The sequence below is a fragment of the Rhododendron vialii genome, chromosome 11a (genome assembly GCF_030253575.1).
Source record: "Rhododendron vialii isolate Sample 1 chromosome 11a, ASM3025357v1".
NCBI classification, from domain to species: domain Eukaryota; kingdom Viridiplantae; phylum Streptophyta; class Magnoliopsida; order Ericales; family Ericaceae; genus Rhododendron; species Rhododendron vialii.
Genome location: NC_080567.1, coordinates 20278861 through 20300874, shown reverse-complemented (window position 1 = coordinate 20300874; position 22014 = coordinate 20278861). Strand labels below are relative to the sequence as shown.

At 40.3% G+C, this 22014-nt stretch overlaps 2 protein-coding genes across 5 annotated transcripts; both read right to left on the bottom strand.

Moving 5' to 3' along the window:
* Positions 1–475: 475 nt before the first annotated feature.
* Positions 476–4564, bottom strand: LOC131307382 (multiple C2 domain and transmembrane region protein 6). The gene has a single exon (XM_058333864.1). The coding sequence runs from the start codon at positions 3826–3828 to the stop codon at positions 742–744; it is 3087 nt and encodes a 1028-aa protein (XP_058189847.1). The 5' UTR covers positions 3829–4564; the 3' UTR covers positions 476–741.
* A 13017-nt stretch (positions 4565–17581) lies between these two features.
* On the bottom strand, positions 17582–21603 carry LOC131307381 (uncharacterized). 4 transcript variants are annotated; one of them, XM_058333862.1, is made up of 3 exons: positions 20915–21603; positions 20096–20815; positions 17582–18200 (listed from the first exon to the last, which is right to left on the bottom strand). In XM_058333862.1, exons 1-3 carry the CDS (start codon positions 21512–21514, stop codon positions 17757–17759), a joined length of 1764 nt encoding a protein of 587 aa, XP_058189845.1. In that variant the 5' UTR covers positions 21515–21603; the 3' UTR covers positions 17582–17756. The 4 variants fall into 4 exon arrangements, with proteins under 4 accessions (XP_058189845.1, XP_058189846.1, XP_058189844.1 ...); XM_058333863.1 differs by having other exon boundaries at positions 20096–20671; positions 20915–21601; XM_058333861.1 differs by having other exon boundaries at positions 17582–17676; positions 17752–18200; positions 20096–21593.
* Positions 21604–22014: the final 411 nt, after the last annotated feature.

The window sequence follows — 22014 nt, the reverse complement described above, 5'->3', positions numbered from 1 at the left end:
CAACTATGAAAAACATCATTTTCGTCTTTCATTAAAACGAGTTCTATTTCGTTGAAAGGAACTTCTTCTTGGAATATACTTTTCATATCTACCAACCAACTGAGAAAACGAATTCTGAACTCTGAACCAAACACATCAGTTTCTGCCTAGTTCAGAAATTAGAACCTGTTTGCTACTAATTGATGGACTAGTTTGAATAATGAAAACGAACCTTGTTGGTTTTTTCTTTTGGCAATCCAGAACCTATGCCACTGATCACACCGCAAACAGGAACCCCCTTGGACAGCTAGTATTTCGCACAAGCTTTCACTCGTGGCGAGGGTGGCCCAAATATTTTTTGCCCTTTTTGATGTCCCAGCATCTATTCTCTTTTCAATTTGATAGTTTGCAAATCCAAATCCTTTTGTTCACAGAATTGATTCAAGCAACTACAGCTGGCTGGTGTTTTCTGTCACTGATTTACGACGATTGAACCACCGAGGAAACTCTCATCTCATGAATCATTTCAGAAAATTTGGAATGAACAGTCAAAAGGAGTGGTCTCTACAATGCATATAATTGAACAATACACAGGATGTTGAGGGCTTATTTGGGGAAAAAAAAAAATGCACATTCTTAATGCTTTCCCTTATGTTCCATAGGCTGCTATAATCTTACTGGTCTTATTTGCTTGAAACCCATCTCTCTGATTTACACAAAAATAATATACTTATCTATAAAGGGTTGATACTAATTTCCATGTCATAGAAGCATATCTGATTTGGCTGGCAATCTCTTGAAGAAATTCACAGGTACCGAAGGCATCTTGCTTCGGAACCTCGGGTGTCGAAGCAAGTACAGCCCGATTAGCACAGCAACGACCTGGAATGGAGTCACATATAGGAACACAGCCAAGCTCAACGAGATGATGATGACGATAGCCGTTGCCCTCGGATCCCTCCAGTTAAGTATTGCCAGAGCTCTTTCCCCTTGTGTTGCCAGATCCCCGACCACCGTCTGAATCCTCCCTGACACGCTCCTCAACCGATCGTATCTCATCCTCACCAAATCTGGTTGCCGAGATGTGGGGAAGGTATCAAACTCCTCGTCGAGCTCATCGGGGTGAGCATTCTCTGCTTGTGACATCCTTGCATCCATGTGAGGCGGGGTCCTCGGCCTGAACCGGTAGTTCCACAACCCGATCACAAACAGGTAGAGGAAAATGGTGGGCAGGATCAGTTCCGGGTAGCAGACCAGGATCAAAAACAGGACGTGAACAAGGCACGTGGTGATCGGGTTTCTCCACATGCAGACATCATTGAACCATCGACAAACGGCAAAGAGCCCGGACAGGAGGGACATTATGCGTTGGAAAGTGGCCTTGCTCCGCCTGAGGCTCCACATGTGGATATCCACGTCGAGCATGTACTCGACGATCTCTCGTCTGAGTGGCGGCTCGGCCCTAGCCAGCCTAGCCGCCACTATCTGCATTGCCTGGTGACGAAGCCAGTCGATGTGCCTAATAGGTATCGGCTGGACATAATGCATTTTCGGAAGCAACGGCTTGCTGTATTGCGCCACCATGTTAACCCAAGCCGTGCAAGTGAACCGAAGCGCCAAGTGAAGCTCCCCGTGTTTCTTCAAACCCGACGGTGTAAGGACCAACAACGGATAAAAATGGGTATAAATCCGATCAATCTCCAAAGTCGATAGCCGAACCCGCACCTTCCCGATCCTCTGATCTCTCCCGTCTTCTCTACCCCCGTTAATGTGCCAATTGTCGAAAACACCAATCGTGATCACCGTACACGGGTCGTAAACTTCCCAAGTGTATTGCTCGTTCCACCGCGGATGGAGTGTGTTAAGAAGCGTTCGGGTTCGAACCCACTTATTCCCATACTTGGCAACACAGTAAGCGTCTGTCATCCCGCCGCTCTTCATTGGCAAGAGGTTCCGGGCACTAAGTATCCCGAGCTCGAGGATCCCAATGCTGGCCTTCCTCAAATGCTTCGAGGACGGCTGCAGATCGCTGCTGAAGTGGGTGGACTCATCCAACACATGGTAACCGCCATCCAGCCACAGGCGAAGGTAAATTTTGCTCGAGAACTTGGCTTCCTTCTTCTTCTCCCCCTGTAATTCGTCCCCCGCAGAAGGCTTAAGTAGGTTGAACCACCTGGCCTCCGGGATCTTCGCAGTGTCCATCCTCTGCCCTATGGTGTCCATCCTATGCGGTATCTCCCTTACCGGCACAATCAACCTCCCCAAAACCTCGTCCTTCCCCGGTCCAATCCGGTCCTCCACACTAATAACCATGAACTCATCAAAAGGCTCGGAAGCGACGAACATAAGCTCCTCATCCCACTCCGTGTTCACATGCCGGACCCTAGAAGGCCGGGTCACCCGGAGCTGGTGTCCAAGATGCACCTTAACAACAGGATCCGGCATGCGACTCTTATCACCCGGGACAAGATCCTGAGCCGCGATAACATGAACGCGGAGGTAATAAAGCTTGGGAGAGAAATACACTTTCGACCTCGTGTTGGCGAGGCTCTGCTGGCTGATGTCGTGGGCATCAGAATGCCAGGCCTCCGAGAAGGCCTCGTCGGCCTGAGTGCCCATCCAAACAGCCAGCATGATCTCTCCCCTGTGAACTCTTTCTCCCTTTCTGTTCTCCAGTTTATACCACTGGGGAGCCAAGGGACTATCCGGCGGAACCCGGATAGGGATATCGGTTAAATCGAAGAAGACGCTGCCCACGTAATCGTCTTTCCCGATGTCCTTATCCTTCACGGTTACTTCAATCACATTGGACTGCAAAATCTCTTTAGGAAATGCGAAAATCTTGTTCCAAACAGGGCTCTGGTTTTTCTCCAAGTGCTTGGTGCGTCCTTTGTAATTCCCAACCTTCACTTCCACATAAGGGTCTAAACTCCCTGATACTATGTCCATCACAGGAAGATCTCTAGCCTTCACAACGCTCACATACAAGTAATACATCTTTTCAACCATGTCGTAAGTGCTCGCTATCTTGTCGCCGGTCCGGTACCCCATCCGTGCCGCCAGCGGCGGCCTCGTCTCCGTCAACCCGAGTTCTGGTCTCATCCCCGGACCCTGCATTTGAAATGCGAGCCCCGGCCCGCCCCCGCCTGCCTGAGCGTAATCAGTTCGCGGCACCGGATCCGCCGCCTGTGCAGGCGGCGGAGCAGGCGCGGGAGCGGGCGCGGGACCGGTTCCAACGGAGTGAAAAGTCCTCACTTCTTTTTCCTTCTTTTTGCTCTTCTGTTTCTTGTTCTCGTCCTCGTAAGCCTTGTACTCATCCTCATAAGCCTTGTACTCGTCACGCTCATCAACTTTCTTGGCATTGTTTTCTTCAAACAGGGACGGCGCCTCTCTGTTCTCGAATTTATTCCCGTTCTGGGCCTCCGATTGCGGGCCGAACTGGTTCTGCGGCCCCTCGACCACGTATATCTTGAGAGCGATGTCGCCCTTGATGTGCGAAAACAGGCCGCGCTTGTCCAACGGGTACCGCTGGACCGCGGCCTGGGACTTGGACGGAGGGACGGACGAGCCCGAGATGCGGACGCGGCCGAGGAAGTTCTTGTGGTGGCCGTCGACGCCCTTCCGGTCGTTGTAGACGACGACGTCGAGGGTCTTGTTGGGGAGTTGGGAGGGGTCGGCGATGCTGAAAACGAGGGACTGGTTCCACTGGGGGTTGAGATCTTTGGGCTTCGTCTGGGTTCTTTGTCGCTGTTGGTCGAAGTCCACTTCCACGAAAGGGCTTGAGGAGCCTTGTCCATCTTTGGGCATCAGATCGCTTGCGTCCAGGACTTCGACTACTAGTTTGGCCATTTGTTGGGCGGCCTGTGGTCCGTCGGCAGTGACTCCCGTGGTGCTTTGGTTTGAATGGAATTTGGTGTGTGTGTGTGTGTGAGAGAGAGAGAGAGAGAGAGAGAGAGAGAGAGTGGGGATTGGAATTACTAAAAGAAAAAGACAGAAATGGTGGAGAAGAAGATGAGGAGGGAAAGGGAAGGGAATAGTAGGCTGAGGATGAGATGGGTTATTTTGGAGTAAGAAGACAGAAAGTATGACAGTATGTTGGAGAGAGAGTGTCCGGTGGGTAGCCGTACTCACGTGGTGTCCGAGAAGTTCATTTGAACTGTCCAAAAATGTGTTGAACTGCTCTACATGGGTATCACGGCCACGTGGTGCCTAAGAAGCCCATTCGAGCCATCCAAAAGTCACTGTGTTGGACAGCCAAATTAAAACTCTCTATCCTCTCATCCTATCACTCGCTCTCCTCTTTTTCTCTTCTTTTTTTTCCTTCAAATTTGAACTGTTTAAAACAGAAATGGACGGTCCGAATGCGCTGAACTGATACGATGTGATACCCACCGGACCCTGAAAATTTTCAGGACTTAGTGGGTGGGGGGAGGGAGCGGGAGAGATGATGTGGTGTTGGTGAAGCAGAAGAAAGGGACATGGAATTATGGAAGGAGGGAAAGGAATGAATGATGATGATCGCTCTCACCAGAATTCAATCAATGAAGTGGAAACTTGAGGAAAAGGTTTCAGAAAATGAGAATTTGCTTTAACTTTTTGTGTGTCTTTTTCAAGGGTATTTTTAGGCAGAATCATTCATTTTTGAAGTTCTGATCCGATACTGTATCCAACTAACAGTAGTTGGATACTGTACAATACTGTACATTGTCAAATCTCTGAGGCCTAAAGGTCACCAACAACCAGTGGTATCGCTACAACGTTGACTGCTACCCTCCAACTTGGTCAGATAGTCCTCAATAATGCCCTCATGCTGTTACAAATTTTAATAGTTTAGGATATTTTTTAAATACTCTTTCACACAAATTAATGTGACTTAGGCTCGTTCTAAAAACTCAAATAAGTATTTAAAAAATAAAAATTTATTTTTAAACTTAAAAATAATGAATTTAAGAAAATAATTTTTTAATTTTTTTTACGGAATTTGATAAATCTCGATTAGAACTATTAAATAAGATTCATATTATTATTTTTTTATTTCAATAAATCTATTATTTTTAAATTTAAAAATTGTAAACAAGTACTTATTTTTTAACCGGCCTTAGCGAAGGATATTCTCCGCTGCTGGAGCCTCTACACTTTTTTGGCACTGTTTTTGACTTCTTGTTTAACCCTTGAGGGATTAGTTATGAACTTGTAATCAAGTGATGAACCTTAATCCAACAAAACATAGGTAAAAATCCAACCAATTGGGCGAGTTTAAATTTTCAAATTAAAGAGATCCACAGTTGAGGACGAGGACGAAGCTTCCCGTCCAGTCTGGTTCAGTTTGGTAAGTTTATGGGATCCTTTTTTACCCAAAACAATAATCAAAATCCTACGTATTGTAGATTTCGTCAAGTAATTTATTCAAGCAAAAAAAAATGAAATGATTTTGTCACTTCCTTTTTTGTTAACGTCACTCCCCTGCAAGTGCAAGTGTATTTTTGCATCAAAAATACACTTGCAGGGGAGTGACGTTAACAAAAAAAAGGAGTGACAAAATCAGCAGCAAAAAAAAACAAATTTTGATCCATCGCGGATAACTCTATGATATAACACAACTTTATGCATGAAGAAAATGGATAATTTAAGTTTCAAATTATATTTTGTCCCACATTTTTCTCGCACAAATCTACGGTGTTGACAATGCTATTGATGTGCGATCAATCTGTCTTTTCACATGAATATTTAGTTGATGATTTTTACAAGATGATTGATATCGATCGTGATTGTGTACACCCAAAAGTGAATCCGAAAAACACTCAAACTGGACCAAACTAAACCCAAGATGAACGATACCGATCAGGAACTTCGTCTTACAAATAATTATTAGTACATATACATTCGCGCTGGCGGTCGCACTTATTTTTCTTTATTGATTGAACTCTTGAATTAGCTTCTTCACTCTGCTGATTACTCAAACAAAGAAAGTATGATAAGAAAATGAAAATGACATGGGATCAACTTTATCTACATATTGTTCGAGTGTAAACTTTTTTAAAGGTGGAGAGATTGTGGGGGAACTCCAGGATATACCTTCCCCATGGTATTATATTGCAATCAAAACAATGAATAAAACAGAGGAGGAAAAGATAGAAAAGAGAGTGTGTGGGGCTGGCGACCGCGAAAATACAAGCGTAAAAAAAAAAATTATGCAAAAGAAAAGGGAGCCTGTTTTGGTGTTTCTGGGATCCGATCTTATTTGTCCAAAAAACTCATGTGTCTCTGTGCCGAGGGGTTTTTCGGCTGTTAGATTCTATGACTTTTTTTATATGTTTTAAATCTAACGGGTTGAAAAATCCCATCGACACAGAGGCAGAATGGTTTTCGGCACAAAACATCCTGCCTCGTGTCTTGGTTAGAAGTTTTGTGGTCACACATGTAAAATTAGTTCTGTAAAGTTGTTAGTACTAAATAGTGACAGAAGTCTCAAAATTAGTTCATTTGTTTTATCGATCAAACAAATGAACTCTCGGAAGAATTCACGGATAGATGACAAGATTTATTTTAGGCCCTGGCCTCCAATTATTGTACGGAGTAGTAGTCTATGTGCTAGAGTGTGTTAATTCAGAGGTGTGCTAAAATATGTGCTAAGTTTGGCCATATAGCTGCGTGGGTCTCATCACGTAAATTCAAATTCCAACAATAAAACGAGATGTAGCCATTGGTTTGACATTTATTTTAAAGAGGTTTTAGAATTTATTTTTTGAAGAAAATAACTCTTAATTAACTCAATGAATTACTTACATTGACAATAAGTCGGAGATGCTCAAACTTTCTAGAATATATTTCGTATGACTTTGTTTTATAAAAAGACCCGGAACTTTTTTTCTTTTTCTCCCTTCCCTTGGCCTTCTTATTTATTTACATATACAAAGCTCTATATAAAATGAACATATTATTTTCATTGAAAATTTACTAGGCCTAGTTTATTTTGCTTTAGTTGAGCTTTAGGAGTATTAATTATTTACTTACTCCTAATTTCAAGTAGATTTTCAATTATTTAGGCAACTTATGAAAAATTCAGTGCCAATAATATTTAAAAAAATCAAATTATATATAAAAACTACAAAATTTTAATGCATTTTTTGTACTCAGCGAACACCCTCAGGATATGGTGGAGCTGCATCTGTGTCATAAACCAAAGCTTGGATGTCTTCGAGCACTGCATAATTCTAGTAAGTATCCATAGAGAGATAATAGTAGTACACATAATAATTAATTAATGACAGTTACTAATGATAAACAGTATAATAATAGTAATACTAAGGAAAAGTCTACAATACACACCTCTTAAAAGGGTGTATCACATGCACCTATTTTATAGTTCATTCATAACATTTCAGCGTATTTTGTAACTTTTGTTCTAGAATTCATAACTTTTTAGCAGTTCGATTCGTATCATTTTCATTATGATTCATAACATTTTAGTGTATTTCGTAACATTTATACGATTCGTAAATTTTTAGCAATAATATTCGTAATATTTTCTCTATAATTCATAACATTTTAGGGTGCATATGATACACACCCAAATAAAGAACGTATATTGTAGTTTTTCCTACTAATTCTTAATTAACAATATCAACATGCAACAGTATCAGATGTACCACTTTCATTTTCATGGGATGTATCTATCAGTGGCTTCCAACCCCATCCTTGGAGAAAACCTAGATTGAGGTTGACCCTAAAGGCCTAAACTAACTGAAATGTACGTCCTACCAGATTAATCTATATATGGGGTTGGTTCTAGAGACAATAATAATACATTTGCCAATACATTTTTCGGAGCCCCACACGAATAATCGGAGCCGTTTAATTTGTTTAAAATTAATATGTTTTTAAGGGTTCCCCTAAAAAATCAACTCATTTGGATATCGGTAAGGACTTCATTGACTCATTCAATTTTATCCTGTCAAATTTTATAGGAATCAACTAAATGAGCCGATCAAACCCATACTGATATACAAATGAGTTAATTTTTATGGGACCCCTTAAAAACGTGTTAAATATATTAAACGGCTCCAATCATTTGTATGAAGGACCTAAAGGTCCCATGTGGGGTTTCAAAAAATGCATTGTCAACTATATTGTCTATAGAACCAGATCCTTAAATGAAGTTTCTACATCTAAAGTCTATACAATGAAAATCAATGAGTCATCAAAGGTGGCCCAGCTGTTTTGATTAAGCCTTTTGACCGAATGATCAGGAAAATTTGAGCTATATAGTTTTAGTGAAATGATTCAAAGCTTGTACTTTTTTTTTTTTTACCGAAATGTAAATAAAATAGATCTAACATAAAGCTACAGTCTTAGCGTTTTGGCGCCAAAATACTACTTCAAAATTGTGTGATTTAATTTATGAGTCGATGCCTTTCTCTGTTTTCCAAAATATTGCCATGTGAATCGTTCTCTGCCGCATGTGCGGGGTTCCTAATATGTTTTTTTATAAATACCATTGGCCAAACAATTTCATTTCTATTTTGTTATAGACCCTAGTTGCGAAAATAAATGAAATTGAAACACATATGCCTTGTTTGTTTTACCGGAAATGATACTCACACAACCGTTGTGTATGTTGTGTAATCAATTCTGACCGTTCAGATGTGTTTAGACGCTCTAGATTTTAAAAAAACTCTTCCAATGAAAAGTTTAACTCTTCCAAGCAAAAGTTTGAACGAATCTTGACCATTTATTACAATAATGGACGGATGGAGATTGGTTGTGCTTGATGTTTTGCACAACCGTGGTGCATATAGCATCTTTGTTGTTTTACTTTTTGAAAAGTTTTTTTCCAAAGATTCCTCTTATTTTCAATCATTTCTCTCTCTCTTTATCTCTCTCCACTTATTACCCCTACTACTTTCATAAATTTTTTTTTCAAAAACTCATCCAAATACAGTTTTTGTTAGTATGATTGAGAGCATTTTTATTTTCCTTTTTGTTTTACGAGTACTGCTATACCCATAGGGAAAATGCACCGACGGCCACCGGACGGCCGTCTCCGGTCACCGGACGGCCGATCCGAGCCGTCCAAAAATTTTAAAAAATAAAACCGAGTGGCCTTACGCGAGAATCAATGGCATCCGAGGTGTGTAGGGTACTTGATCCGAGCACCCATTTTTCGTGTATATTTGTATATACGTGTATATACACGAAAAAGGGGTACTCGGATCAAGTACCCTACACACCTCGGATGCCATTGATTCTCGCGTAAGGCCACTCGGTTTTATTTTTTAAAATTTTTGGACGGCTCGGATCGGCCGTCCGGTGACCGGAGACGGCCGTCCGGTGGCCGTCGGTGCATTTTCCCTATGGGTACCGTCGGTACCAATAGGATTTCTGTTGTTTTACGGGGACCAAAGTGTGTGAATTATAAGGAGGGGGCTGGCACAAAAAAGTGAAGCATCTCCTAAACTTTACTTTTAGGAAATATTTTTAGTCATTTTTCCTTTTAGAAAGTGGGGGATATGCGGTGGGACAAAAGCAGGTCTAGTCAGAGGGCACTTGAGAGAATAATAAATGGATTATTTTCAGTTTTTTCAATGTAATTAATGTATTTGACCCTTAGCGTGGAAGGAAGGGCTGGCAGTTGAAGGAAATGGTAAACATTAGTGCTATATAAAGAAAATTCATAATCTGAGTTCCATTGTGGTTTATCACGTGGGAGTGTAGTTTTTTCTTCTTCTTTTTTTTGGTAATGAAGGGTGTTCAGGGTCAACTTATGCGCACTTCGGACGAATCCCTACAGCCCATGCTGTCCATCCCGCAGATGTTTTATATGTTTATGCTGGGGTGAGATGGCCACAAGAGTTATTGACAAGGAGAATCAAACCTGAAACCTCATGATAGAATAAACACCTAAGTCTCAGGTCAAAATCACTTGTCCAACTTTAGGAGTTGTGTACGTTTCTTTTTGGTACGTACATTTATCTTTTTTACTTTTTTGAACTGTATCTTTTCATTTTGACGCTCTCAATTTTTTCCCTTAAAAAAAAAAAACTGACTTTTAGGAGTCGTTCTTCCTATTGACCGACCGGTGTTTTTGGTGTATTTTGCACTATTTTATCTATAGCTTGAAGATTGGTCATTCTTCCTAAGTTTGGTATTTTTCGGTATTATTTACTGCTTCATAATTATTTGCTTAGTTTTTTTTTGTAAAAAAGATAAAATATAGGAGTAATGGTGGAAATGATGTCATCAAATTTAAATTTTGGTGTAGTCATTACATGTTCTGTTAGCCCAAAGGTTTCTATGAATACCTTGTTCATTTTGATGATTACTAACCATAGATTATTTGTAACGCCCCCAAATTTTTGGGTACGTTAATGAGGCATTTATTACATAATAAAGAGAGTCTGGATCATTATTACATCATAAGTAAATGGTACATTTATTCAACAAGGAAAAAAATTAGGGTTCCTAATACTACTCTGCCTGCTCTTTCATCCTAACAAGCTCCTCTGCTCCAAAAGCTTCCACGGTGAACTGTTTGTCTTGAACATCTACAAGGTCTGACACATTATACCAGCATCGCCACCGATATAATATGTCAGGGTCACCAAAGATAACACCATGAACTACAAAAGCTCAGCAGAACAATCACATACCCGCTAACCCTTAACTTACAAACAACAGGTTATACAATCATCAATTTCCACATGATACATGTATACACAGCTAACAACGACACATCCATATTCGTTAATCAACTATCGTTGGTGTCCAAGATTTTCTGAGTTTCTCCTACGCGACTCATCGTAGACCATGTCAATATTTTCACATACCAATCCATCTTTCAAAATCATTTGTTTAACACACCCAACCTCGGTTCCGTCGTTCCGGGTTCCCGAGTATCCTCACAATGGTTCTGCCGCACCGGGTTCCCATTGGCACACAAAATCTTGCATTGGCTTCTCTCCGCGGATAACCAAGCCATACCTAACCATGGTTCCGCCGGTCCGGGTTCCCATGGGAACGCACACAACCTCACAATGATTCCGCTATTCCGGATTTCCATTGGAACACACACCTCACAATGGTTCCGCTATTCTGGATTTCCATTGGAACACACACCTCACAATGGTTCCGCTATTCCGGATTTCCATTGGAACACACACACCCAACTCATATTATGCCACCAAAACCGGTCATAATGTAGTTTCAAAATATTTCCTTTCTCGGAAAATATTTCCTTTCATTAATCACACCTTAGGTGTCATGTTTCTACTTTCTCGGTTCTCGTGTCTCGTTTACATGCAAAGACTCCGCGGTAGGACAAAAGTAAGCATCAAACATTCTAACAAGATCATCCAACTCTATAATATACCACAAGTAACACAATCAATTCATGTGTACAAACTCATACTCTTTGAAATATCAAAATACGAATACTTCAATTCACATGGTAACGTTTTAACTTTCGAAAACCGTTCTTTCTTAGAAATTCAAAACAACAACGTTATACTTGACTAAGTAATTAAGTAAGTAAGTAAGGATTTCCTTACCGTTCTTCTAGGCGGTAGTAACGGCTTACGGACGGTAATCGGTGGTTGGATGGAGTAACTTCCTACGGTGGTCTCCGGTAGCTTCGAAAGAGAAAGGTCTCTCTCGAAACCTAATCTTGACTAAACTATTTAAGCTTTTTGGATCGGAGGGTGGTCGAGTGGCGGTTTAGTGGCCGGCTTTGGATGAGTTTCTTGAAGAACACAAGAAGAACTCAAGAACAAGAAGAACAAAGCAAGAACAAAAGATTTCTAGAGAGAGAAGTTGAAGAATGAAAAGGTGTGAGTTGAAATGGCATGGGAATGACTCTATTTGTAGCCAAAACTTTGGCTGCCCCCCCCCCCCCCACACACAGCTCAAAATTTGATACTTGTCATGAAATCTTGGAAGATCAAAGCCTAACCCTAGGCTTGCATGGCTAAGATTTGTACCAAGGATTTAGTTATGGAAAATTTTGGAAGATTTGATGGAGAGAAATGATAAATTGTACAAGATTTGGTCTTTAAACAATAATAGGACAATTGGGAGGTAGATTTAGGCTAGGAAGAATATTTATCCATGGATTTGAAAGGATGAAGAAGATCATGGAAGGTATAACCAAATCTCCTTCTTTTCTTCTTCCTCTCTCTCAAGTACACTTATATAGATATATATGCATATAATAATATAAAAGTACAAAGCACTAGATTTTCCAAAATCAAATACCCTAATGAAGAATTCTAATTAGGCACATGTTTTGATTAAACAAATATATATTGTACTAAACAAATCTATGGTATTGATACACATATACAAATGCCCAATATTTAAATATAGAAGTGGTATCAAGTACCCCAATTAAATAATAGGCTAGGATTCTCCCTATTAAAATAACAATAAAGTACTAGTACTATTTTATTCAATAAAGTACTTTGAAAAATCTAGGGTTTAGATATACCCCAATATTTTAATGCAAAAAATCACATGGAAAATCCATACTTGTTTATTTAAATAAAACCTTGTACCTTGTTGGAAGATTGGGGCTATTACCCAATGGGTAATAGTTTTCCTAGTGGTTAATAACCAAAGGATAATAGAAGGGTGGGAGAATCCCCAATAAACAATGTATATATGTACTTTGCATATGTGGATATACACCATTAAAATACTATATTTTTTGTACTATCAAATATTTTAATGAGAGGCCTATTGTCCAATGGACAAAGATTACCCTAACATCTATTGACCAATGGGTAAAGGCAAAAGGTTCATCTAGTAACTAGGTGAGTTCGGTTCTCGGTTTCTCCAAGTAGTCGGTTGGAATCTAATTCGATTGGCCCCGAAGGACTAGAATCTAATTACGACGGATTACTGAAAGTAAAAATAAGTAATTCAAATAAAATTTAAATATTTAACGAAATTTTTACCTTCCAAAAATTAGGGCTGTTACATTATTAAATAAAAAATATAGTAATTGATTTAATGATATTTGATACTGATTAAGATAAATGTTTAATTTGTAGGATTTGAATAAATTACAAGGAGAGAGTCTACATCAAATCACTATCTTCAATAGTTAAGATTTGAATTAAATGGAGGAAGATTAAGGAGAAATCTTCTCCTAATTTTTGATTGGCTATAAAGACTCCTATGGAAAGAAAATATTAATTGAGGAGGAAGATGGAAAATTACTTGAAGCTTTATTATCTCTTAACAGAAAATTGAAAGCTTGATTGAAGATTGTGTGAAGAAGATTAATTGCTTAAGATGGAATTGAAGATGCAAATTAAAGGTTTAGAAAGGCAAGATTGGAGCTCAATCTCTTCAACGGCTAGTGGAGCTTCCACCATGAAATATTATATTCTCCATGAATAAATAGAAAAAGGAAGAAGGAAAGAAGAGAGAACTTTAAAGAAAGAATTATTCTAAAATCCGCCCAAATGGATATGATAATAGGTAAAAAGATATATTGATATCCGAGAAAGGTGTATTGATATTTGTGAAAGTGTATTAATATCCGTAAGATATGCATTGATAACCGAACTTATTTGAAATTATGTATATATTATCCTCCGCCTAGTGGGTGGAGGTTAGCAAAATCATTTGTTTTAAAATCCACATTATATTTGAGATACCCAATTCACCCCTCGTCTTGGGTTGCTATTTGGACCAACATGTCCTCTTAAAAAGTTAAAATCCCCCAAAAGAAACCAACAATTAGGAACGGTGGGAGTACTATTTTATAAATACAAAAGAGAATGTTAGTATGTTGCTACCTAGGCTAGTTGGATATTTTCGAGTTTTTTTTTTGTTTGTGATATTCTGAGAGTTATTCTGTCTTCAAAACATCTAAGAAAAAAAATCAATGAGAATCATGGGAGCCTGGGAGGAGAGACTGAAAGTCTGACATTATGAGTATTAAATATAATCCTCTCATGATTGTTAATTTAATTTAGTTTAGAGTTTATCGATTACTTAATTAAATTTAAAATTTTATCAACTGTATCAATCATTGAGGTTGGTGGATGCAAGTCCGATTTGACCACATGAGGGGTCCATATATATATGGACAACATAGCAACATAAAGTAATGTCTTGAGGAAAATTGTACATGTGAAATACTCATCAGTCACATAATCGATAATGTGACTAGCTAAGTATTTCCCCTTTCTTGGGCTTTGGTGGCTTTGATGGTGGTGGCTTGTGGTCGTGGGTTCTTGGATGGCGGTGGGTTGCAGAGGCGGCGGCGGTGATCTGGTGTCGTGGTTGAAGCTGTTAGAATTAGGGTTTGAGAAAATGATGGCCCATGACATGTTTTGATAATTAATACTCGCTAAGAATATTTTCAGCATTAATAAATATTATCAACATATCATTGATGGGTATTAATTATCAAAACATGTCATTGACCGTCATTTTCCCTTAGGGTTTTAGGTGTTTTGGTTATTTTGGGTTGGGTTGGTTCCTTACCAACCGTTTGGGATTTTTTTTTTAGGGTTTTTCTCCTGGTTTGGGCTCAGCCTATTGGACCTAAATCAATTTCCTCCATGTGGTTTAGAGAAGAAGGTCTTGGGTGGTCAAACTGGTGTACCTAAGCCCTTATTATCTCTATACTTCATGTTATTAGTTAATAAAATTTATTTTTGCTGAGAAAAACAAAAAAGGTATTTCACATGTATATATTCTTGTCTCTTGAAGGATATCAATATATCATTCGAAATGCCCAGCACTTTTGCTCTCAATTTTTGCATTGTTTGCTCTGCGCTCTCAATTATCGCTCTGGCGAATTATAAATAGTAATTTGGGATGTGTTTTAAAGACGCTTTTATACATATGTATGTCTAAAAGAGCAATGTATAAATAGTAATTTGAGATGTGTTTTAAAGACGCTTTTATACATATGTATGTCTAAAAGAACAATGTGCCCTTTTGTCTTCTTGTCTTTTGTTCATTTGTTTTTAGCATCACATACCCACATGCAGCAGCACATGCCTACTTTCGAACTTCACCTACTTTTTTTTGATCCGCAACTTCTCCTACTCTTTCCAGGATATTTGGTCTACAACGAATTAGGGGTTTCTATTTTGTTTTTCCTTTTGGCATAAAGTTTAATGTAATATTCCCGGCCGGTAGGCAGTCAGATTGGTCCCAATAATCAATCGAGATGCACGTATGGAATCAGATTTGGCCTCCACAATTAATCGAGGTGCACGTAAATCGGCCTAAACACCTAAGTTATCAAAAGTTTAATGCAATGAGTACTAGGATAGCTTAATGGTGGGGTAAGTTCAGAATCTCAGATCCACTCTCCTAATAGTGTGGCCAGGGGAAGACTTCTGCCCAGTTCAAATTATGGACTATATTATTAGGAATCGTAAGCTCACCACTGGCCCCACTTTATGTCTAGTCCAAACTATATTTTTTCTAATAAGTATTTTGAGCAGATTGTTTAATAAAACAATTTGTTTGGTCTGATAAACAATTGTTTTTTCAATTTGTATTTATAACTTTAGTAAGATGAATGACAGGGTAATGATTTTGACAATACACTGTGGAATGTAAATAATTATCTCATTTCTTTCTCTCTTTTTGGGGGTAAATAATTATCTCATTTCGTTACGTACTTACGTGTTATAAATCATTACGAAGAAAAATCAAAATATGGGAACCAAAAAGATGAAGGGATGGACAACATAATAGGACCTGTTGTAGTAGATCCACAATCCAGAACCCCACTGTCCAGACCATGACTATTAACTAGAGGAAAGCCTTTTTCTGGTGGGATGTAACTTTAGTTCCACATTTTACCCACTTTTATTTAGGTAGTTTCACTTTGATTATTTAAATTTTATGTATGAATTAATTTGCAGGAGACCGTGCAAATATTGAACTCAGTTCAATCAGATAGTGATATGCAATTCATTCAAAACACCAATTCTGCTCAATCTCGTCTTATCGATATTCAGTTGAATTGGATTTTTTTTCTAATCTCCAAACGAATTAATTCCCACAAAATGACGGATTCTGATCATTGGATTTAAACTCGCAAATTCTCTTTACTGAAAGTTGGTAAAAGTTCACCTTCACATTTGGTAAGGGTGAACAAGTTACACTCGATCGTTTCCTTCAGGTGGAAATAAACTGATAAAATCATTGGTTTTAATGGGCAGTGATGTGGTAAGTAACACCCATAGATTTAAATCCCTCGTCACGTATCGGTGTATCAATTGCTCTGTAATGGTTTTTCGGCCCGCCAATACCGCTACACACAGGTATACTATTGCTATCAAAACTCACACCCGTATCGGCTGATTTCCGATATGTATCGCTTTGGATCTGATTTTTAGCCGGCTTCACGGTCTCTCCATGACTACTACAACCGCTTCAAGTGCTCTGACGCCAAGAATATTTTTACTAAATCCACGATCGCCACACTCGATTCCCGCTACGTGTTATTTGATACTTCCGCTACCGCAACCCTATGCAGTCTGCTACCACTGTTTAAGACACCAGGAAAAAAATATTGAATGAGTACTCGGACACAGGCTTCAGTGGTGGGCTATAACCATATGCATATACTATATGATAGGGCCACCTATTCACTATATCATATTAGGACCAATCTACTTTTTATGATATGGTGCGCATTCAATAATGAGACTTGAACTGTGGACATAGTAATTGGTCCGTGGACATTACTACATAACCCCTTTCTCTTTCAATACTTGCAAAATCTTTTGAAAGCAGCAGCAGCTTCATCATCCACGAAAAGAATCGATAAAGAAATTAGATGTGTCTTGTCTTGTCATATGTAATTACTGTACTACATATAGACGTACAAAACATATTAAGAGTTAACACGGTCCGCCTAAGAATTTTTAGTGTCCAAGGCCTAATAAAAAAAGAAGTGTGTCCTTACTTTAGTTAGTTAAAATGAACTGATTGCCATCGATTTACCTTGGCGTGTACCACTATTCTTCGAGTTTTGCGGTGCTCGTCGATCTTCTTCTCTTGATTTCGCCAAGATCATCAAGTTTTTCGGGTGAGTTTGGGGAGAAACGATTTTTGGGAGGTGTTATTCAGTAGTTTAGGGGAAATGATTTTGGAAGTTTAGTGGATTGGGCACTTGAGTTGATAGGATGGTAAGTTGGGCTAACTCATTACCGCTAATTGGATTTTTTTTTTTCATTTTATTAGGCTTAAAAAGAGTCCTACTCAAACTCAAATAGTGAAAATATTGAAGTGTTTCTAAAAATTAGAATTTTTGGGATGCCCAAGGCCCAGGCCTGTTGAGCCTTGGGGTTGGGCCAGCCTGAGAGTTAACATGATGACCTTCCTAACAAGCATCATCTGCTGCTTTATTTTGTGGAACGACAGAAGATTTACACGAGAAGTCACCCCTCTTCTAACATCATTTACAGACATTGCAAGTTCAGAATTCATCTCCTTACAAACTAAATAAACTACGCATAAACAAAGAAAACAAAATCCCAACTCTCTCTCTCTCTCTCTCTCTCTCTCTCTCTCTCTCTACATATCTTTTTCACCAAAGTACTAAAACATCTGAACTGTTTACAAGTCAAAAACATGCTGCTAACAAAATTTACTCATTTTCTGCATCAAAATCTCCCCTTCGCCAGCAAGCTCTTCCAGTTTGCAAGTTAAAGAAAGTCTCTGTGGCATTACAAATGTCAAGAAATAACATGTCATTTGACAAACAGGCGGGTGATGTGAAGATTAAGAGCTTACCTCCATTAGCAGGCAACATGAAGATGTTGGCCAAGGTAGACGAGGTGCCATGTTAGATGCATAAGCGTTAGGATATTTAGAAAAGATGAATATGCGTTTAGTTTCTTCAGCCTCTCACTAAGTTCAACAATTTGAGCCCTTGCTGCCACCTGCTCTAGTTCTTCTGGCCTTAGAGGAGGAGCCGATGTGGCGTCTGCACCACGGGCTGGGATGGCTGCAGAGTCAGCAGTAGGGTCAGCCGCTGATTTACTGCTAGGTTCAGAGATAGAAGTCTCTCTTCCTCGCCCACCCTTGGAAAAAGGAGTCGTCGAGGTGGCGTCTGCACCACGGGCCGGTCTGCCTGCAGAGTCAGCAGTAGGGTTAGCCGCTGCTTTGCTGTTAGGTTCAGAGATTGAACTCTTTCTTCCTCGCCCTTCCTCTTTTTCCAACTTTTTCCTCTCAAACATCACCTGCAAACAAAGAAATACATTTGACCCCAATTTTCAATCTGAAATCACCATGTTAAAAGTGGAGCTCGTAGCATTTAGCGTATGCACTCATTATCCACCTGTTGTGACTAACCACATATTCCAAGTATTATCTGCCTCTATCAACAGGATCTTGCATTTGAAAGCAATAACAGAAGTGACAATATAATGTTCTGCAGGAAATAGTGTCACATTGTGCGTATAAGGAATAAAATATGCACACACTTACTATCCCTGTAAAAAGACCTTCAAAGACTACTGATTCTACATTTAAGATTTTGCCTTCGACACAGAGATGAAACCTGAACTAAAGAGTCTGGTGAACAATTCAACACTAGGGTACCAAAAAGTTCAAATCTTGCACGTAATCCAAAAAACAAGAAACTGAAACCTGAATTCAAATCCCGTGGCAGATTGTGGCATAATTCATGGTCCATCACAAATAATTACAAGATTCCAAAACCTAACTTCAAATCTTGTAACAGTTTGCGGCTTAAGTCATGGACTTGAGGTTCATTGCACAAGAATTACAAAATTAATTTGCATCTTCTATGAAGAAAGTGAGCCAAACAGACAATGATATCATTAACACCTACTAGTTATTAAAGCCATGAAGGTACTCCACAAGGTCAGGTCAGAGTTCTATGTGTGCTATGGCTAGGTTGTATACCTAGAGCACATCTTGAGAGTTATAAGCCAAAGTGTCTTGCGGCTCTTGCCTATATTTTGCTATTGGGAGACTACTTCTGTAATCCACTACAAACGTATTTAGTTTCCCACCCGTATCATTAGCAGTCGAACAAAGATAAAGGGAATCCCTCGGTTGATGATTGCTGAAAGTCTTTATCTGGTTCATTTGACTAGAAGCAAATTTGGAATTCCCTCTTCAACAGTCTCCCAATAGGTGCATGACCTCAAAGTTGTATCTATAGACAATAGGGAAGTTCTGAATCCAAATTCACCTACAATGAGGCAAAACTAATGACACGGGATGTACATGCTTATACAGGCCGTCTTAGCACCAATTAAAGCACAAAAGTACAAATGATCAAGCAATGGCTTTCTACTCTCAGATGAGCTGATAGTCTCCGGTCTTAACTCACCAATTACCACCTCCTAGAAACATAATCCAGGGTTAACTGTTCGTTTGTCTCCCTTTCCTACCCCACTAGATTTGTCTGGGGTTTACACGTTGAATTCTTTGTATTCTTTCCTATTCACTACACCGCATAACAAGTTACGAACTTGAGCCTATGAAAATTAGGTGCAGCAGCTAACAAACAAACATCTTAGAAAATACTTCCCGAGGCGAAAATAGAAAAGGTCCCAAGGTGGTGATCTGCAACTGAAAAACCAAAGACTAGCATATCATTCATAGACCTGACCTAATAAGTTATCCCCAATTTGGTGCTGGTATGGTCACCCAATGCCCCATATTTGAACGAGCCATAACCAACGAAGGGGATCTTGCATCACTTAAATGCAGGCAATTTCACAGTAAGCCTTTGATTCTTTTGCTTTACCAATCTATGGCTGACATTCTCAAATGCCATGTGTAACTACATTCTCGTCATAAGGCCGATGAACAAGGTAAACAAGCCGAACGAAATGAGCAATGTATTGTTCAAGCTTCGGCTTGAAAACTTAACGAGCTTTAAAAATATGTCAGGTCCAAAGTAGATTATCGAGCTGAGTAGTAAATTACTCGAGATTGATTTGAGTGCTTAACGAGGTCAAATATTTGAGTTTTGTCTGTGTAGAACCCTCTCTTAAACAATCTATTTGAAGACTGAGTCGAGCTCAAGCAGTTTAGCTCATTTAACAACTCTACTAAATATCAGGATATAACTTTGATCGAATTCACAAACACAAAGTACCTTGGTGGCTCGAGGCTCCAAGTAAAGTAAATTGAACAAAATCATCGACAGAGATACCAAAAGATTATACCCCAGGAACACCTCAACGCCCACGTAATTCGCCAACATTCTCTTCCTGTGGCTCAACAAGTGCGCAAACAAAGCCAAGGCCACACAATAAGCCATGGTCCTGAAATAGACTGGGTATATCTTACTCTGCACCACCCCGAACTGTTGCATGTCCATAGCCCCCGCCAGCACGTAGCTCGAAACAAAAGTAACCCACAAGCACATCCCGTACGCCGCTGCGAACCCCAGCAAATGCACCACTCCCGCCGCCGGCTCCACCGCCCTCGGCGACACCACGTACACCAACACGTCGTACCCCACCTCTCTGCCTCGCCGTAGAATCTCATACAAATCCTTTTCTCCCTCTTCCATAACATCCTTCGCGGTAGCTGCCGCATGTTCCGCCGTCTCCTTGGCCTTCTCCTTCCCAGACTCGATTGTTGCGGCCACATTTCTCTCCGCGTCCTTCCCCATCATCTTCGACGTGTCTAAAACCGTTTTCGCCCCCTCTTTAGCTCTCCCCGCCACCTCCTCCGCGCATTCTTGCACATTTTCGGCCTTTTCGCGTACCCTCTCCTTTGCTTTCTGGGTCTCCTCCGACAGCCTCTCTCTTACTTCTTGTGCCTTTTCCGAAACCTTCTCTTTCGCTTTCTGGGTCACATCTCCAACCGCCTCTTTCGCTTCTTGGGCTTTTTCGAAAACCACCTCTTTCCCATCTTGTGCTTTTTCCGAAACCACCTCTTTCGCTTTCTGGGTCACATCTCTAGCCACCTCTTTCGCTTCCTGTGTTTTTTTCGTAACCGTCTCTTTAGCTCTCTCGGTCGCATCTCCGACCGCCTCTTTCACCTCCCAGGCTCTCTCCGAAGCCCTCTCTTTCCCTTTCTCCGACGCCTCTCTAACGACATCTTTCGCTTCATCTTTCACCTCACCAGCTTTACTCAAAACCTCGCCGGTTTTACGTTCCACCGAATCTTTCGCTTTGATTAAAGCTTCAAAAGCAGCCTCCTTCGCGCGTTCTTCGACCTCTATCGCTTTGTCCCTGCACCTATCCAAGGCTCCTTGGACCTTCTGTCTCGAATCCTCAACTGCAGCAGCACCCTTCGTTGTTGCCGTTGGTAACTCGTCTTTGGCCGAAGGAACGTAGCATTTGCCTTCGAGCAGTACCGGAGAGATGTGGGATTCTTGTGGCGAGATGGAGACCTTGGTGTTTCCATCTTCTTTGTCGAATTCAACTATTAATTTCTGATGCCCAGTTTTGGCAATAAAGTCTTGGGTTGGTGGGTTTGGGTGTGTTTCCGGGGGAGGTGGAGACCATAACCCTGCTGTTACCAGTGAGCTCAAAACCAGAAACAGAGCCACAACGTTGATCATCTCTCTCTCTCTCTGTGTTAGGAGGTTTGAGGTATGGAAAGTTGGTTTATGAAATGTGTTTTGATTTTGGAGGAGTTGTCGGTTGAGAAAACAGGAAGTTGACATGTGTGCAGATAAGGGAGGACACGTGGGAAGCTGGCATGCTAAGGTAGTGCTACTATTTTTTTGACAAGATTCACGAACCGTGACCCTGGAGTTTTACAAGTGTCGTGCGTTTTGTCCTTTGCTGTTTCTTCGGTCCAGTCTGCTAGAAGAAGCTTTGGGGACAAAACGGAAGAAGCGGAAGAAACTAGGATGGGAAGTCTGCTAGAAGCCACCCGAGCCACAAATAAAGAGGTCCAGTCTGTTTTGTAGTTGATATGCCATCCGACCGGCGTGGGCTAGTAAATGCCGGAAAACGGCGATGGGGAAACTGGTGGGAGATGAATGGATGACGGTGAGATGCTCTCGAGTTTCTCTGGTGAAGGAGTCGAATGGGTCCTGAGTTAGAAAATAAGTGC